At 36.0% G+C, this 18,415-nt stretch overlaps 1 protein-coding gene across 1 annotated transcript in view; it reads right to left on the bottom strand.

The window, feature by feature from the left end:
* The window catches only part of ITK (IL2 inducible T cell kinase), an 84,437-nt gene that overhangs the window by 10,966 nt on the left and 55,056 nt on the right, over positions 1-18,415 (bottom strand). Inside the window, exons 9-13 of the mRNA XM_003756773.4 lie at positions 9,647-9,729; positions 7,110-7,243; positions 6,639-6,713; positions 4,333-4,504; positions 452-668 (exon numbers count right to left, since the gene is read on the bottom strand). Coding sequence (XP_003756821.1) covers positions 452-668; positions 4,333-4,504; positions 6,639-6,713; positions 7,110-7,243; positions 9,647-9,729 — 681 coding nt within the window. The remainder of the gene's footprint in view (positions 1-451; positions 669-4,332; positions 4,505-6,638; positions 6,714-7,109; positions 7,244-9,646; positions 9,730-18,415) is intronic.

Genomic DNA, 18,415 nt, shown 5'->3' with positions numbered 1-18,415 from the left:
GAAAGGAATTTCCTCATTATCCAGAAGAAGACGACTTGTACTCTAGACTCAGATATCCTGTTATCTCTTATTTATAATAGATAACTGGGCAGTGGAGATGGTGATTAGAGAATCAGAAAGACCCAAGTTCAAATCCTACCTCAAATATTTCTTAGCCATGTGACCCTGATAAGTCACTTGTCCTCTGTGTCTCAGTTTCCCCATCTGCAAAATGGGGATAATAAGTGTAGCTATCTCCTAAAACTGTTGTGAGGATCAAAGAAGAGGATGTTCTAAAGCATTCTTACTAGCCATCAAACACTATATAAATGCCATTTACTTGAAGAGGTACCTAACTGTGGGACCACTTGGATCCTTATTGCAGTAATATGTGGCACTTTGACCAAGGCTGAATGCCAGAGGCATTGATTTCCATCCTTGGCTTGACGGATTGGCTTCAGTAGTAACCTACCAGGTCTCTGTGAATGACACAAGCTTCCTCCAAGTAAGCCATCCCCTCACACACATCCTGGCACATGCCTAGGAGACTCTCAGCAGAAAAGAGCCCCCGCTGGTTCCGAAGATAATCAGACAGGCAGCCATGCTCCATGAACTCAAACACCAGGCAAATAGGGGCCTGCTCCAGACAGACTCCATAGAGTTGCACCAGTTTAGGATGAGAGAGTTTCCTGGGGGAAGAAGAAAAGGGTAGAAGTTGGAATCAATTAACCAAGTAAATATATAACATAACATCCTGGGGATAAGTTTGAGACAATGTAAAGCAACATGTTTTCTTGCTTGTACCACTCCGTACTTTCAATTTTGTTAATCTCTCCTTTGACTTTCAGAATTTCTGGTTTTGTATTTGAATCAGAGATTTAAATTTATTTTTCTGTTTTTTTTTTTTTTTTAGTTTGACACCCAATTTTCTGATTTGATCTTTCTCTTTTATTGGTGTGTTTATATGTATGTACATGTGTGTATACATATATGTGGGTTTGTATGTATAATTAGTTGTTGACTTTCGTTCTTGAAGAGGACCAAAATGACATCACTATATTAGAGTCAAGTTACAGTGGACTAGCTGATCAGGCCAATAGGAGCTCAGAATGTTCTGTCACAGGTCAGACACAAATAATCCTATGAATATTTTAAGTGGATTCTTTAATTTTGCACATATTGTGTTTCTTCTGAACTAATTCAATTCTTTTTTGCTCATAGAGGACAGCACCTTCTCTGATGAGACAGTCCTGTTCCAATGTCTCTCATGTTATGCAATCAGTTCTAAAGTTTTTAAAAGAAACTTTGAGAGTGTCCTTGTATCACATTTTCTAACTACCTAGTGAACACTTATGTGAGTTCTCCATAAAATAGTGTGTGTATGTATATGTATATGTATATACATATTTTTCCTCCTAAGTATTGCTTTGGCTGCATTCAACAAAAATTGACAAATTATCTTATTGTTGTCTTTATATTTAATGAAATTATTGTTTGTTTCTATGATCTATTCATATTTTAGGATTAGATTATTTAGTTTCCAATTAATTTTAATCTATATGTCCAAGAGCCTTTATTGAATGTAATTTTAATTACATTATGTAAATTTTGTTGTATTATTCTGAAAAGGATACAATAAATATTTCTGCTTTCCTGCATTTTTTGTGAGATTAATACATGGACATTTTTTATGAAGGTGCTATATACATCTTAACAAGATATATTTCTTTCTATTCCTATTTAATTTTTTCCCTGGAGGTCTATCATATTTAACTTTTCTAAAATTCTATTCATCTCTTTAACTTCTTCCTTATTTACTTTATGGTTATATTTGTCTAGTTCTGAGAGGGGAAAGTTGAGGTCCCCCATTAGTATAGTTTTACTATTTCCTCCTGTAACTCATTTAACTTTTTCTTTAAAAATATGGACGCTATGCCATTTGGTACCTCTATATTTAGTATTGATATCACTTCATTATCTATGGTACCTTTAGTGTTATCTCTTTTAATTAGGCCTATTTTTGCTTTTGCTTTGTCTGAGATTATGATTATTACCCCTGCCTTTTTACTTCAGCTGAAGCATAATAGATTTTGCTCCAAACCCTATTTTAATTCTTTCTCTATGTGTTGTCAAGTCTGTTTCTTATAAATAACACATAGTTGGATTCTGTTTTCTAATCCATTCTACTATCCATTTCTATTTTATGAGTGATTTCATCCCATTCACATTCACAGTTATTCACACTATGCATTTCCCTCCATCCTATTTTCTTCTATTTATTTTCTGCTCTGTGTGTGTTTCTCTCTCTGAATCTGTCTTGATCTGATTCATAGTATAAGTATCTCTTCATGTGTAAATTCCTTCCCCTGTGCAGATGAGTAAATAATCTGTAACTTAATATCTTGGAAAGCTTGAAGTATTGAGAGTTTAAGTGAACATACTCAGGACCACACAGTTCAAGACATAAAGTCAAATAGCTTCAGAACCAAGACTTAAATTCTGGTCTACCTGACTCCAGTATCTGAGGGTTGCAATAACTGGGCCTGGAGTTAGGTAGGAGGAAAACTCATTTTCCTGAATCCAAATCTGAGCTCAGATAATTAGAAAGTGTGTCTGATCCTGGGCAAGTCATTTAACCTTGTTTGCTTCAGTTTCCTCATCTATAAAATGAGATGGAGAAGGAAATGGTCAACCACTCTAGCATCTTTCCCAAGAAAATTCCAAATGGGATAAAAAATGTTTAAACATGACTGAAAAGGGACTGAACAACAACTTCTTGACTCCAAATATGGTCTTCTATCCCTGTACCAGGTGGTTCATCAAGATGAATTCATAAAAATCTAGGATCTAGAATAAGGGCATCTACCCCATAGGGTAAATGGAAAATAGTTGATAATTCTAACTGGACTTGCCTATTGAACACATTGGATGTCACATTTTAGGAATTGCACTGAAAATCTGCACATTGTACAGAGCAGGGTTACCAGCAGAGTACTGGAGATCATGTCATATGAACACTTGCCCAGTAGGATTAGAGTAAGAGGATAAATATCTCCAAATATTTGAAGCGCTGTCATATGGGTTTGAGTATTGCCTCTCTTCTGCTTAAACTACCCCCAATGGTGGGACTCTGATGCTGTCTGCTTATATGGCTGATCAAGTCCAAGTCCTTCTTCCTCACCCCTTTTTTTCTTCCCCCAGGAAATTCCTCATTTGACATCTCAAATTGATTCACTTTTAGGTTACATTTTTGGAATGGGTGTCATCTGCCTGGTTTTTGAGTTGCTAGCGGGGCAATGGGAAAAGATACAAGGAATCAGATTTAGTCTCAACATAAGGGAAAACTTTCCAAAAATTATTGTTTTCAAAAGTGAATAGGAGGCAGTGAGTTTCCCATCACTGCAGAATGTTCAAACAGAAGATAGCCAGTATGCTTCTGGATTTTGCAACTTAGCACTTGGGTGGCATTGGGTAAATCAAATTTTGGGGCCTCAGTTTCCTCATCTGTAAAATGAGGAGGTTGGACAAGGTGATCTCTATGGTTCCTTCTGGCTCCATACACTGTGTTCAATATTTGAAATAAAACTTCCATAAAACTTTCTGAAACTGTCTACTTGCTATGTTGTCTTAGAAAAGGGATTTATGCACTAGACATGGCTTATACTAAATTACCTCTAAGATCCCTCTTAACTTTGAGGTTTTATGAATCCTTTTAGGAGGTGACATATAACTCCCCTGACAAGAAGCTGGAAAGCTCTGCTGTACATGTGTATGTTAAGTATTGAATATCCAGTATATCTTTCCAAGGTCAATCTCACGCTCTGAAAAACTTGAGGCTTTGTTTATATGGCAGCACTGCATCTAACTGGAAAGATGCTTAAACTAATTTTCTCCCCACCCACAATGGAATTAGGACACCAGGAAGACCTGGGCCAAGGCTAGCTTTTGATACATACTACATGTATGACTCTGGGCAGACTCCTTTCTTGGTGCCTTTAATTAACCTTCCAAGGCTGTAAGTTAAAGAAGAGATTTTCACTGGAGAATGACTAGGAAGTTTTCCTTACCAACAGAATCACAGAGCTAGATTAAAAAGGCAAAAAAAAAAAATTTAACAACCAAACTGAATATCTTGAACACTGTATCTAACAGAATCTTTTTTTTCTTTAAACTTAGGCTCAAATCTTCTAACCTGGTGTCAATGATCAGACTATGTGTCCCTTTCATGCTCACCTAGAAACTATATGAGTCTTTCTAATCACTAAAGAGGCATCTGAAGAATGGCTCCACTGAAGGACAGACCCCAGAGCAGGTCACTCCAAGGTGTCGTTCATTCTTCTGTTGTTCACTTACATCATGACTTCAGCCTCCTCTATGAAATCCTCTTCTGACATGGCTCCTTCCTGAATGGTCTTGATGGCAACCTTGTGCTTCCTTAGCCAGTAGCCGAGATGCACCAGACCAAACTGCCCACTGCCAATTTCCTGCACAAAAGTGAGTTCTGAGGGATGGATCACCCACTTGCCTACAGGAGGGAGAAAGAAGGAAGGTTTCAACTCAGTTTTGAAATTTCTCTTTTTTACTTCTCATCTGTCAAGAGACAGCAGCAATACATTTTGGGGGGTAGTTGCTTTTGCTAATTCAAGATATGGGAAAAGGCTTTAATCCTTTTCTCCCCTTAATATGAAAACTTAGAGAATTATGGGTAGGTTCATAGAAGGAAGCAATGATCAAGACACCAAAAAAAAAAAAAAAGTAACTGAAAGTGTTCCAATAAAATCCCAACAATATGGTATAGTATCTATAGTTTGGGTACTGAAATAGCATTTTTTATAATAATGCAACAATTATTTTCTGTTAATTCATTGACACATTCATTTAAAAAACATTTAATGATTATCTGATATATTTTCAGCACTTTTCTAGATACCAAAAATATATAAGGCACAATACTTATCCTCAAGGATCTCACAGTACAATTGGAAAAATAACAGGCAATATGATAGAGGGAAGAGAATATTGAGTTTGGAGTTAGATGGAAGACAGGTTTTAGGGAGCAGACAGAGATTAATAAAGGAGAACCTTGAAGGCAGCTAGGATCTGTATAGACAAGATGGAAGAGAGAGAACATTGTACAAATAATCTTCAGAATCATACGTACAAATGTTCAGGGAATGGGAAACTAGAGAGTTGATATTGGCAAGTTGAGGGATCTAAGATGATTCTCAAAATAAGTTTTAATTTTTTAAAATGCCAGCATATCTTTATATTGTGTATATATATTTATAATAAATTTATTACACATTACAATATATATCATTCTGTTATAAATATATATTTATATTATTATGAAGTAAAAATGGTTTGGCACTTTTGATACAGATTATCTTTATTACAATAAGGATTCACATGGAGTTTTCTCATAGAGACTACCATTTGTACCATACTTGCAAAGCCACAGGATTGAGATTTAGAAAACCCTTGGATAGAAGTCCAACTTTCTTAGTTTTTAAATGAGGTATCCGAGGTCTAGAGAATTAAAATGACTTTCTCCAAGTTAATAATGATAGCAATTTTATAATCCTTTAAGGTTTTCAAAGCACTTTATAAATATTATTTATAAAATTTTACAAATATTATTTCAAATATTACTTCATTTTATCCTCATGACAACCCTAGGAGGTAGGTGCTATTATTCTCTCCATCTTAAAGTTAAGGAAACTGAGGCAGATGTAAATGACATGACTTGCCCAGGATCTCATTCCTCTCCAGACTGTACTTTAGTCTTTCTTTATCATGCTCCTAACCTGAGTATTTTCATTGTCTCATTTTCTTTTTCTGTGCTCTTCCTTCATTAGAAGACAACCTCCTTGAGGGCTGGAATTGTCTCTCTATGTGTATTTATATCCCCAACACTTATCACATGGTATGCACTTAATAAATATTTGTTGAATAGCTAATAAAGAAATGTTATGCATGACTACACATGTATAGACTATATCACATTGCTTGTCTTCTCAGGGAAGGGGAAAGGAAAGGAGGAAGAGAAAAAATTTGGAATTCAAATTTTTAAAAAGAATGTTAATTTAATATTTTATTTTCCCCCAATTATATGTAAAAACAAATTTTAATATTTGCTTTTTAAAATTTTGAGGTCTAAATTCTTTTCCTCCCTGACCTTCCCACTAATTGAGAAGGAAAACAATTTCATATAGGTTATATACATGTACAGACATGCACAGAATATTTAAAGAATTTTAAAAATTGTTTTTACATGTAAGTGGAAAAAATAATAAAAGTACTTATGGACTATCTGTAAGCATTGGATAAAGGTTGACTAACTTTAGGCATTGATTAGATGTGAACAGATACATTATTAATTCAAATCAATAAAGAACACAGACCTATGCTAATTATATAATATGTTCAATTACACATACATTTATAATTCACCCAGATGCCTTACACATGCCTATATGCCCGTGCAAATTCCATGCACACTCCAAATGCATTCCAATCTTCTTCTGAATCTTAAAGTTAAAATCCAATTTTAATTACAGGGAATTCTAGAATTAGCATTATCTACATCCAGGATATAAGGTTGATGTTTTAATTATTGACCTAGCAATGGAAATGGGATCTCAACACAAACTACTTACCATATCTCAAGCCAGCTGTGATAGGGGCCTTTTTTCTCCAGGAACAAACAGGGTACCTTAAACGTGTAACAAGACCTGCATACATCAAGAAAAGAGAGAGCCTGAAGGTAATCATTCTGTCACAAGGATGGGTCAGATTAAAACTATTCAGGGAGTCTTCTTTGACATGGAAACTCCTTTTTACTTTGAAAAAAGCAATTAGAAAGATAATGTAAATGTCCATATGGGTTCTGGTTGGGAGCTGCTGATGTTTAGTGACAAGTCACATCTACATCAAGGTCAAAGCTTTTAAAATCAGAACAGGTCCCAGTAATACCACATAGTAGGCTCAAGGATCTGACAGCTTTCTTGGCTTCAGATTAGCTGTCTTGTGACCAAGTAACCAAACCCAGAAGAACCTTTTTTCTTTCCCATTTTGCTGAGATTCCCCAGGCAAACCATCTCTTTCTGAGCCTCCCCTTTAAGACTCACCTCCTCCATTGTGCTGGTGATAGTTGATCAGGTTGGGGATGGAATCAAATACAAATTTTTCTGCCACGTAATATCTTTTGGGATGGTCATTGGTCTCTTTGATGTGATAGTGCTTGATACATGGATTGTTCTCACTAAGAAAACAAAACAAAACAAAATCACCCCCCCAAAAAAAACTCCATGGTGTTTCTAAGAACAATAAACACATCTGTTAAGTACTGGTTTACCCAAAGTCCTAATTCTCTTCTCACTGAACTGCTGCAAAGTACAAATTAATCCTTAGCTTCAGGTAGTAGAAAACAAGGGGTGACCCCAGCATCATGAAGGTGTTCATTCTTACCTACCTCTACTCTGAAACATAGAGGCAGTATTATATAGAGAAATAATTAGAGGACCAACCTCAAAATCAGAAATGAAATTAGCATTTATTAAGCACCTCTATGCCAGGCACTATACTAAATGCTTTACAAATATTAATTTATCCTATCTTCACAATGATCTAGGAAAGTAGGGATTATTATTATCCCCCTTTTATAGTTGAGAAAACAAGTTGAAAGAGACAGGTTAAATGACTTGCCCAGAGTCACACAGCTAAGAAGTGCCTGGGGTAGGGTCTTAAATTAGGTCTTCCTAATTCCAGGCCCAGAACTATACATTATGCCACCTGGATGCTTCTAAAAAAAAGATCTAGTTTAATGCCCTTTCTCTGACATATATTATATAACACCAGACATAATTTCTCCAGCAACTGTCTGAGACTTGTTGTTTGTTCTTTGTTTTTGAAGAAGACTAAGACATCAGGGAGGTGATGCCATGACATGCAAGTGAAGTGAATTTAAGAGAAGGAGGGCTGTGCAAAGTCGTCTGCCTAACTTTTCCTTCCAGAATCATCTGAGTCCAGTGGCAAGATGTAAACCAGGAGGTTCAGAGCACTAGTCGATGTGCACTGATTCAGGTAATTCCCTCAACAAGAGTTCATTAATAAAATCACGGGTCAGGACCCAAACCCATAGCTCCATGACACAAGTTGGTCTCCTGCACCCATTTAGGCCAGGCTCCTCATCCTTCCCTGCATGTGCCATTTTTATTTTCTCTCTGTGATGATACAGTTTCTCTTGCCTGGAAAACCCTCCTTCTTCCACTCTATTTCTGCTTCCTACCCAGTCACACCTCCTTAAGAAGATTCTTCTGACTTATTTAGCTCACATAAAATTCTCTCTTTTTAAGCTTCAGCCTCTCCCTCTGTAAAATGAGGGGACTGGAGGAAAAGATTGCTAAAGTCAATTTTAGTTCAACCTTCCATTGTCCTGTGGTTCCTCTGAAGTCTTCTTATACTATTAGTCAGTCCAGATAATTTAACATGTACTCTCTAATTCTCTGTGTTGATTGTCTTTGTAATTAGTCTGAAAAGTCCTCAACATCAGGGAACATATTTTGTATTTCTGTAGTTCAAATCTGGCATCAGACACTTACTAGCTATGTGACTCTAAGCAAGTCATTTAAACTTCTGTTCTGCATCATTTTCTCATCAGTAAAAATGGTAATAATAATAACCCCTACCTCTCGGGTAGGGAGATGTGAAGATGATATTTGTAAAGTGCTTAAAGAACAGTGCCAACCTTTCATAGATACTGAACAAATGCTTATTCCCTGAACTTCCACTGCATCTCCCATAAAGGCTAGCACAGACTTCTTCACGTTACCCAAATTCCCTTGGTTTCTATTTCCAGAAGGCAATCAATCTGCTTAGAATCATCTTGGAAGAGAAACATCAGTAAGGTTTAACACATTTTTTTGAACTACACTGATGAAGAGTTTTAAAGAGAATGAAAAAGTAGAGTGGTAAGGACTTTTAATTTTTGTATCCTTTATTTCAAGATTCTACTTAAGTTTGACTTTAGTTTCATCCCTCAGTTAGTTAGAATCCTTACTTGAAGCAACAGTGGCCCAGGTAATGATTCTTTTCACTTATTGGTAGGGAAGATCAGTGACTACATTAAAGGAGACACAGGAAACTATAAACTCCAGGCCAGAGATTATATTTGTTATTAATTTTGTTTTCTCTCTCCCTTTCACCCCTCTCATAATCATTACAAATTTCAGATTTGCCTTTAGCTGAGGTGTGGATCTGAAACAACCTGGTAAACTTATCAGAACAGAATTATTCTACTACTAGAGTTTTTCCCTTAGACCACTGACACAGGCTAGGAGGGGTAGGAGGAATTGCACAATGAGGTGGGTGTGGAAAGAGGGTTCTCTTATTCCCTACATTCTTCCCTCTTGTAGTATGATCTTACCTTTTGGAGAACCCAGTCCATCAGCATGACTGAAGATTTCCTCCCCTCTCCCTGCCACCTATTCCCAGGGGGTTAAGGTCAGAATATTAACTTTGCTGCAGAGGTATGGGCTGTGTTCTCTGGGAAATGGATCAATCCCTTTCCCACCATATCTGGACCAGAGGCATATTTTCCTCCCCATCAAAAACTGATTCAGCCACTAATGGCAAGAATGGCTAACTGAATCTCTGCATACTGTACCTTAAGATTGCTTTCGTGAAAACTGAAAGAGTGTATGTTTTTGGCGTCCTAGAGTCTCTCACCATGAAGGCTCCTTCTTTGCCCTGTAAGAATTGCAGAAGAAATGGAGGTTTTCCATCCATCACTAGAAACCAATCAATTTTATGTACAGCCATGCCTTCAAGTACTCTAGAGAAACCATAATTCTCATAGGTACTAGAACAAAGCTTGAAGCAGGTAACTGTGGCTCCACAATGGCATTATATAGAGACAGAATAATAATGGCTCTTACTAATGCAGGGTTTTAAAGTCCATAAAGCTTTTTATATACTTTACCTTATTTAATCCACACCACAACCCTGTGAAGTGGGTAATGCAAGATAGGAAAAACTTTAGAGATCTTCTAATACAGTCCTTTACTCCTTGCCTTCCTTCTGCCCCTTCCCATCATCCTTTGCTTCTCAGAGGCCATTTGGGTTAAGTGGAAAAAAGGGTGCCCTTCCTTTTGGCTCCCCACTTTCTCCTTGCCCAATGCCCAGTGCCCAGTCAGACGTCACTTGGATGAAACAAGACTTATCAATTCTATTCCTTTAGTAAGATAGAGAAGCAACAGGCCTTATCATCTACCCTTTTTCTACCTGAACATTGTCATATGATTTACTATTGTAACTTAGAAAGCCCTGGGCTTTGCCATCTACCTTTCTAGTATTCCTTTAGGACTTCCAGACCTTGGTGTATTATCTCCCGGAATCCAAGTGTGAGCCTCTTGAACGCAGAAACTATTTTACTTTTTCTATCTGTGTTTGAATTCACAGCACTTGGCACATAGTAAACATTTAATAAATCCTTATTCATTTCTTTTTTTAATCATCTGGGTAAACTGAAGCTATGAAAAGTTAAGTGACTTACTCGGCATCATAATTGCCATCTATATAGCATAAAATTACAATGTATTTTCCAAACTTCGTCTCATTTGAGCCTCACGTAAACCCTGTGAAGTAGGTTTTGCTGCATTTCTCCCTTGATTATCTGGAGAAAGAACCTGAGGTTGAGGGATTAAGCAATTTGCCCAAGCCTTTTAAAGTCCAATTATAATTCATACTATCTTCCATGAGCAAGCTATGAGGAAGACAAAGAGCTAGAATTTGTATCCTGGCTTTCTGGCTCTGAATGTTTTTTTTATATTGTATCACAATGTGACATGTCAGGAAATGTATTGTCTTTCAGTTTTGTGTTACTGCAATCTGACACAGAACGCTGCACATTGGACGGGGTTCGTGACATTAGTTGGAATATTTTTGCCCTTATGAGTACCAGAAAAGTAATTCACTCAGTATTGTCCCTCAGGGTCACAAACTTCTGAAATTCTACAATTTGATATTCATTTCTTAAGATATCTGGTTCCAGACAAATGCACATATATCTAGAAGGGGTATCATATCTTAAGTGATATCATCTATTTAAAGTTCTGAGTATATGGGTGTATTTCAGATGCTTTCTCTGGAGCATATTTTTCTGGTGGAGGAAGTAGAAGGAGTATAAAGAATCTAAGGGCAAGATTGGAAGAGGAGTGAGAACAGAGTTCCAGCAAAGGATAGTTTGCCTATACCCTATCTTTCTTAGTGGAAATGATAATGATAATAACAATACAATTATTATAGCATTATATTATTACATATAATCTATAACCACATATCATATAAGCATATATTATATAATATGATATACAATTAAATATTATATAGTACATTATATTTAATACAATTATGTATTATATATTTTATAAGCATTATTATAGTACCTTAAGGTTTTCAAAGGATTTTACAAATATTAATTCTCTTTATCCTCACTCTGGGAGGTAAGTGCTACTATGATCCCCATTTTAGAGGTGAAGAAACGGAGGTAGACAGGTTCAAGGATCTTGTTCAAGGTCACACATCTATTAAATGTCTGAGAAACTTTGAGTCTTCTTGATTTCACATCCAGTCTTTCTAGCTACTCCACCACCTAGTTGTCTGAACAACTAGAGAAAATGTATATAGGCTAATATAATACTTTTTAATATTTCTAAATGGAATGTTCTAATTATTAAGAGGCAGCATGGTGTAGAGGTTAACTTGAAGCTGTTCTTAACTTGGAGTCAGTGAACTTTTTAAAAGTATTTTTTAAAATTTAAAAAATATTTTAAAAACAACTATTTCAACATGCATAATTGCTTTACTTTGCTACTCAATTTGTTTTATTGCGTGCATTTAAAGACATTATTCTGAGAAGTTTCAAAAGGCCAATGATACAACAGAAGTTAAGAATAAAGAGTACTGACCTTGAACTCTAGGTGACCTGAAATAAGTCCAGACTAGCCTACTTATTAATTGCATAACCTCAGAAAAATTACTTCCTCTCTCTGAGACTTAGTTTTTCTTTTTCTTCTCTGTTATATATGGGAACACTTTCTATCTCACAGAACCTTGAAAGGAAAGTACTATAGAAATATGAGGAACCACTGTTATCCTGCAATGTTCAACAATTTATCAGATTCTGGCACAGATGGTGAATTTATCCAATCTGCAGGTATCACAAAATCAGGAAAGGTAAACTATCTCTAATGGAATGAAACCTACAATAAGAGATCAGAAAGACCAGAAGAGGTTAGACCTATGGGGTAAATCTAAAGGAATGAGATTTAATGGTAAAAATGTAGGGTTCTGCATTTGGATTTAAGATCTTCTCAAATATAAGATGGAGAAGGTATGACCAAACAATGATTTGTATGAAAAAAAAATCTAGAAGCCTTAGTGAACTGCAAATTCAAAATGTAGGTGTGATTTAGCAGTCAAAAAATTAGGTAGTATCTTAAGCTGCATTAAGAGAAGCAGTTTCCAGAATAGGCGAGATAAGAGGGGGATGGACTGTGCCCCAGCAGGCCATACCTAAAGTTCTTTTCTGAATGCCACATTTTTGTAAAATGTAACAAGCTGAAGCCTTTCAAAAGGAAGCAGACTGGCATGGTGAGGGCATATAAGAACTAACTGAAGGAAATGAGGATGTTTGGAATAGAGGAAAGAAAAGGGAAAGATATTGTGGTTATTAAAGGTTTTTAGCCCTTTTTTTCTGCCTGGCTTTCTTTGTCACCATTTGGAAACCTTTGGACCAAATAACTTTTTTAAATATACAAAGTAAAATGCATAGAATTATAAAGGGAAAGGATGTTATTTAAATGCAATCATTAAAATAAGAGAAAAAAAAAAGACCAAGTGCTCAGATCTCCCATTAAGAGCATTTACTCTGCAGGGAAAGAGTAGGAGCAAGAAGTAGTCATAGTAGAAATGTAGATTTCAGCCCCACGTGGAGAAAAACTTCCTAGCAATTTGGGTTCCCCTAAATACAATGGGCTACTTTCATGAAAATGGGCTCTCCATTATATAGAATTTTCAAGTAAAGCCAGGATGAATTTTTGTTGGGAAGTTAAGTAGAAGAAATTCTTATACAGTTCTGTGTTCAGTTAGTTGCATGGCTGCTGAGAAACTCTGGGAATCTGGGTGGTGCTATGCAAATCATATGGATGTATTCAAAGAGTTTCAATTTTTCATCTACTAGCACAGCACTAGTTTTGTTTTGTTCTTAAGAAAATTTCATAATGCTCTAGAGGAGGATATCATACCTTAAAACCTATCACTTGTATAAACTTCAGTGTAAGTAAAGTAGCCAGCCATGTGATACAGTGGATAAGAGCAGCTGAGCCCTCAAGCCAGGAAGAACTGAGTCCAAATCCAGACTATAACATTTATTAGTCATATGGGAAAGTCATTTAATCTCAGTTTCCTCAACTATAAAGTAGGGATAAAAATAGCATCTACTTTACAAGGTAAATATGAGGAATGAATGAGATAATATTTGTAAAAGTGCCTGGCACATAATAAGCACTTAATAAATGTTTGTTCCCACTTCCCCAAATGTCTTCATCAGACTCTTTCTTTGAAGTAGGCTTTGATATTAGAGAAAAAGAGAAGAGTTAAGGACTGGATTCTAGGCTAGGGAGAAAGAGAGAGAAAGATCTATCAACAGACAAAATTGACTTTAACTTCTCATCTGTGAAGTTTGTGAACCATCAGTTTGTTAGGCTGGAATATTATGTGCTTTATACTCGAACAGAGAAAGACAGAAATTGCTTTTACAATGCCATGAAGACTGTTTTTTTAAGAAGCCGTTGCTTCTCTGAAGACATGATCTTGGTCAATAGGTGATCGGTTTTGCCAATATAGAAAAGGCTGGTCATTTCTTGGTAAGCAGCTGAAGGTTTAAATCACATTGGCTTGGACTTCTGAGACTAGTGCTTTATAACTGTTAAGTCTGCTGTTTTGTGTCTTCCTGGTTGCTGCTCTGAGCAACCTTCAGTCTTAAAGACAGGAAATGTTGGTCAGAAGATAAAATTAATAGGTAGAGCCCCAATTCTGGGGAAGATGAGTGAGCCAAACTTTGACAAACCTGTACACTTCCTTCAAGGAATTTAGAAGAAGTCTAAAACACTCAGATTTCATAGCCTCAAAAAAAGTCAGTCAGGACTGCCACTCAGTTACCTATTGCGGGGAAGGGAAGCTAGGAAGTGCCATTTTTCATGGAGTGCTGAGCCTAGAGTCAGGAAGACTCATCTTCATGAGTTCAAATGTGGCCTCAGACACTTATTAGCTGTGTGACCCTGAGCAAGTCACTTAACCCTGTGTACCTCAGTTTCTTCACCTGTAAAATGAGCTGAAGAAGGAAATGGCAAAACATTCCAGTATCTTTGACAAGAAAACTCCAGTGGGGTCATAAAGAATCAAACATGACTAAACAACTGAACAAGTTACTTTAATTAGCCCTAACTCTTACTCAACAAAGGAATCCCTGCTACAGTGTCTCCCACTAGTGATCATTCAGCCTATGTTTAAAATATTCTAAAGATGAAGAACACCTTTTACTTGTCAGTCTCAGTGGACAACCCCAATTGACAGGAAGTTCTTTTATTTGTCAAATGAAAACTTTCCAACTGCCTCCACCCCTCTTTCCCAGCTTTTACTCACTGGTTATTGTTCTTTCTGGAATCACTTTTTTTCTTTTTAATTATAACTTTTTATTTTCAAAATACATGTAAAGATAGTTTTCAACATTCACCTTTGCAAAACCTTGTGTTCCAAATTTTTGTCCTCCCTTTCACTCCCTCCCTCCCTTAGATGGTAAATATAATCTTTTTTATTTTAATTTTTATTTATTTTTTGTGAGTATAATCTAATATTGGTTTTAACATGTGTAATGGAATCAGTCTCTACCAATTTCCCTCCATTGTTACTTCAGGTAACACCGACTTTTCTATGTTAGTTTAGGATAACAGTTTGAATCCCATTTCTGCTATTTACTAACAGTGTAACCCTGAATTAAGACTCTTAACCTTTTTGGGTCTCAATTTCCTATTTCTAAAGTGAGGAGTGGGCTTAGATTAGATGCCTTCCAAGTTTGTTTCCATCCCTATGGTTCTGTGATCCATGTCAAACTATGTAAAACCTTACCTTTCAAAGTTAATCATTTCTTTCACTGTTTTTCCTTAGTTTAGGAAAAAAACAGCTGTTTTGGGGGCTTGTTTATATATATTAAATGCTCACTGTTCTTTGGATTTGAAGGTGACTTTATTATCATTGAGAGTAGGTATGATTTACTGATCTACATGCTTTTCCTTTTCCCTAATCTTGCATTAAAACCTGTGTTCTGTGTATGTATTCCTTTCATTCTTCTACAGAGATCATTATGACTACTTCTAATTGACTTAGAACTTACTATTAGTCACTCAATCAGCAAGCACTTACTAGGCTCTTCCCAAATGAACACCACTGGGCCTGTCTATACTAAATCCTCTGGAAAGTTAAAAAAAAAAAAAAAAAGCAACACCCTTGTCTTGGTCCTATTGTATAGTCTCTTTGAGAAGATATTAAGTAATAATTAATTAAACAAAAGTATTAAATATACACAGATAGTAAACAAGCCAAGAGTAATCATAAAGAAGCATTTGGTTTTTTTTGAGATAGAATACACTGGTTTAGTTTTTACTGTTACAGAATTGTTGCTAATTCCAAAAGGGATCAAATTGAAGTTTACCTTTGCATTCTTTATGGACATATGAAAAAAGGATTGGCTAAAGAAATAATCAATAGTATTAATAATTATTGTAAAAATGATTTATATTTATATAGCACTTCCATGTTTGTAAAGTGTTTTACATGCATAGTATCATTCAAGTCTCCCAGCTACTTCACAGGTAGTTATTCTCATTTTATAGATGAGCAAACAGAGGCTCACCTCAGGTCTAGGGAGGTAATTTGGTACAGAGGAAATAACACTGGTGTTGGAGGATCTTCATTCAAATATCATCCCTGCTACTTGCTACCTGAGTTACCTTGCGCAGTGAGAACTGTTGTTTTGTCAAGATGAAATCAGCCTCTCTCTGTAACTTCTCATTACTCTGCCCTTTGGGACTATCTAGGCAAAACAAACATAACCCCTTGTTTCACATGATAGCCTTTAAATATTATAGAAGACATGATGGAGCAATCTTCTTGTCTCTAGGCTAAACACACTCAGTCCCTTCAGCTAATCCTAATAGGTCAGATTTGTTATTAATTTTGTCTTCCTCCTAATTAGTTCTAATTAGTAAGGTTTCACTACGGCATAAATTGTGTATAAATTCTGAGCACATGGGACCTAAATAGGGATTAGGTCTGCTTTCACATAATCAGAAGCCCAGTGTTAAATTCTGGTCTTCTTTTTAAAAATCTCTCAAAACTATTCCAGCCCATCTCGATTCTTTCTTTCTCTAAATTTTTATAATTAAAAGTATAAATAGCTAAAAGAATCTTATAATCTATCCCTGGGGTTTTTTTACTTTTAGGATCCCTTTACATTCTTAAAAACTATAAATATCCAAAAGAGCTTTTGTTTAGGTAAGTTATATCTACTGTCACATATTAGAAATGTAAACATCTTAGTATTGTTGTGGAAAATACTTTTGACTTCACATGCCAGTGAAAGGATTTTAGGGATACTCAAGGGTCAGTGGGTCACATTTTGAAAATCACTGTTCTATATTATATAATCATATAGCTTTAGAACATTAAAAGAATCTTAGGGATTTTTCCTTCCCTACCATTCTTCCCTTTTTCTCCCCTTTCCTCCCTCCTTTTCCCTTCTCCTCTTCTTTCCTTTTCCTTATCTTACTTTTCCTTTTTGGGCTCGAGTCCTAATCTACTTTCATTGTGGTCTGAGGGCAGTGTGATGTGGGTAGAACAACATTACAACCTCCTGCCTTATCCTTAGTTGACACATACTTGTACAATTCTAATCCATGTTTCTGCTCATCATTCTTCTTCTTTTAATAGTACTTTAATTTTCCAACTATGTGCAAAGATAGTTTTCAGCATTCACCTTGCAAAATTTTGTGTTCCAGATTTTTCTCCCTCTTTCCCTCCTCCCCCCTCCTCTAGACAGTAAACAATCCAAGATAAGTTAAACAGGTGCAATTATTCTAACTATAATTCCATATCTGTCATACCGTACAAAAAAAAATTAGATCAAAAAGGAAAACAAAAACATGAGAAAGAAAAAAAAACAATCAAGCAAACAAAACGATAGCAACAACAAAGGTGAAAATATTAAGCTTTGATTCAGTGAATAGTTCATGTTCTCTCTGGATGTGGGTGGCTCTTTCCATCACAAGTCTATTGTAATTGCCTTCAATCACCTCATTTGTTAAAAAGTTTGTTCATCATTCTTGAAAATTCCCTTTTTCTAATGAAGAATTGTGGGATGATGGAGCTGGAAATTATCTTAGAGGTCATGATAGCTAGCATTTATATAGCACTTTAAAATTTGTCAAATGCTTTACAAATATCTCATTTTATCCTCATAGTATCCCTGGCATGTAGATGCTGTTATTATCTCCATTTTATGCCTGAGGAAACTAAGTAAATGTAAGTTAAGTGACTTGCCCAGGATCACAGAGTGTCTAGGGCAGGATTGAACTCAGGTTTTCCTAATGACTCCAGGCTTTATTTTCTGTGTCCTAAGCTGTTTCTTCTCCTCTCTCTTTGTTTTACAGATGAAGAAACTGAGTTCCACAGAGATGAAGTATGTTCAATGTCACGTAGTAAGCAGAAGAATCAGAATATGAACCCCATCCCTCTGATTACAAATCCATCATTCTTTCAACTACATTTACTGTCTAGGAATAGAATTAATATCTCCTGACTTCTGGCATCTCATAAATTCTCATTCCAGTGATCATATCAAATTCTCTCCCAATAGCCTGAAGCCAATCAACATTTCTTCACCAGGCTCTCAGCCAGGATTTGAGAAATAACTACTTAGATGTGGCCATGGCTACGATGGTAATCAGAAAAAAAGACTCAGCAAATTTATTTGCAGCTCACCCTGGTCCATCTGCAATTAGTAGGGCTGTAATGATTGGACACTAATCCATACCAGTGCAACACAGGAGACCAGCCTCATTAATTTTCATAGGATCATAAAGCTAAAGTTGAAAGGAACCTCAGAGACCATCTGGGCCACCCCTCTCTTTTTACAATGAGAAAACTGACAAGCCAGATTTATCCAAAGCCAGATAACTAGTAAACAACAAGAGGGAGACTTTAACATTACATGGACAATATTCTCTTTTTACCATAGCACATAAGCACAGACCATAGTTGCCTTGAATGGAAATTATTGAAGTAATCCAGGGAATCAATCAATTTGTGTTTCTTATAT

This window comes from Sarcophilus harrisii, chromosome 2 (assembly GCF_902635505.1).
Source record: "Sarcophilus harrisii chromosome 2, mSarHar1.11, whole genome shotgun sequence".
Lineage (NCBI taxonomy): Eukaryota > Metazoa > Chordata > Mammalia > Dasyuromorphia > Dasyuridae > Sarcophilus > Sarcophilus harrisii.
Note: the sequence above shows the minus strand (reverse complement) of the source record. Positions and strands in the feature narration are given on the sequence as shown.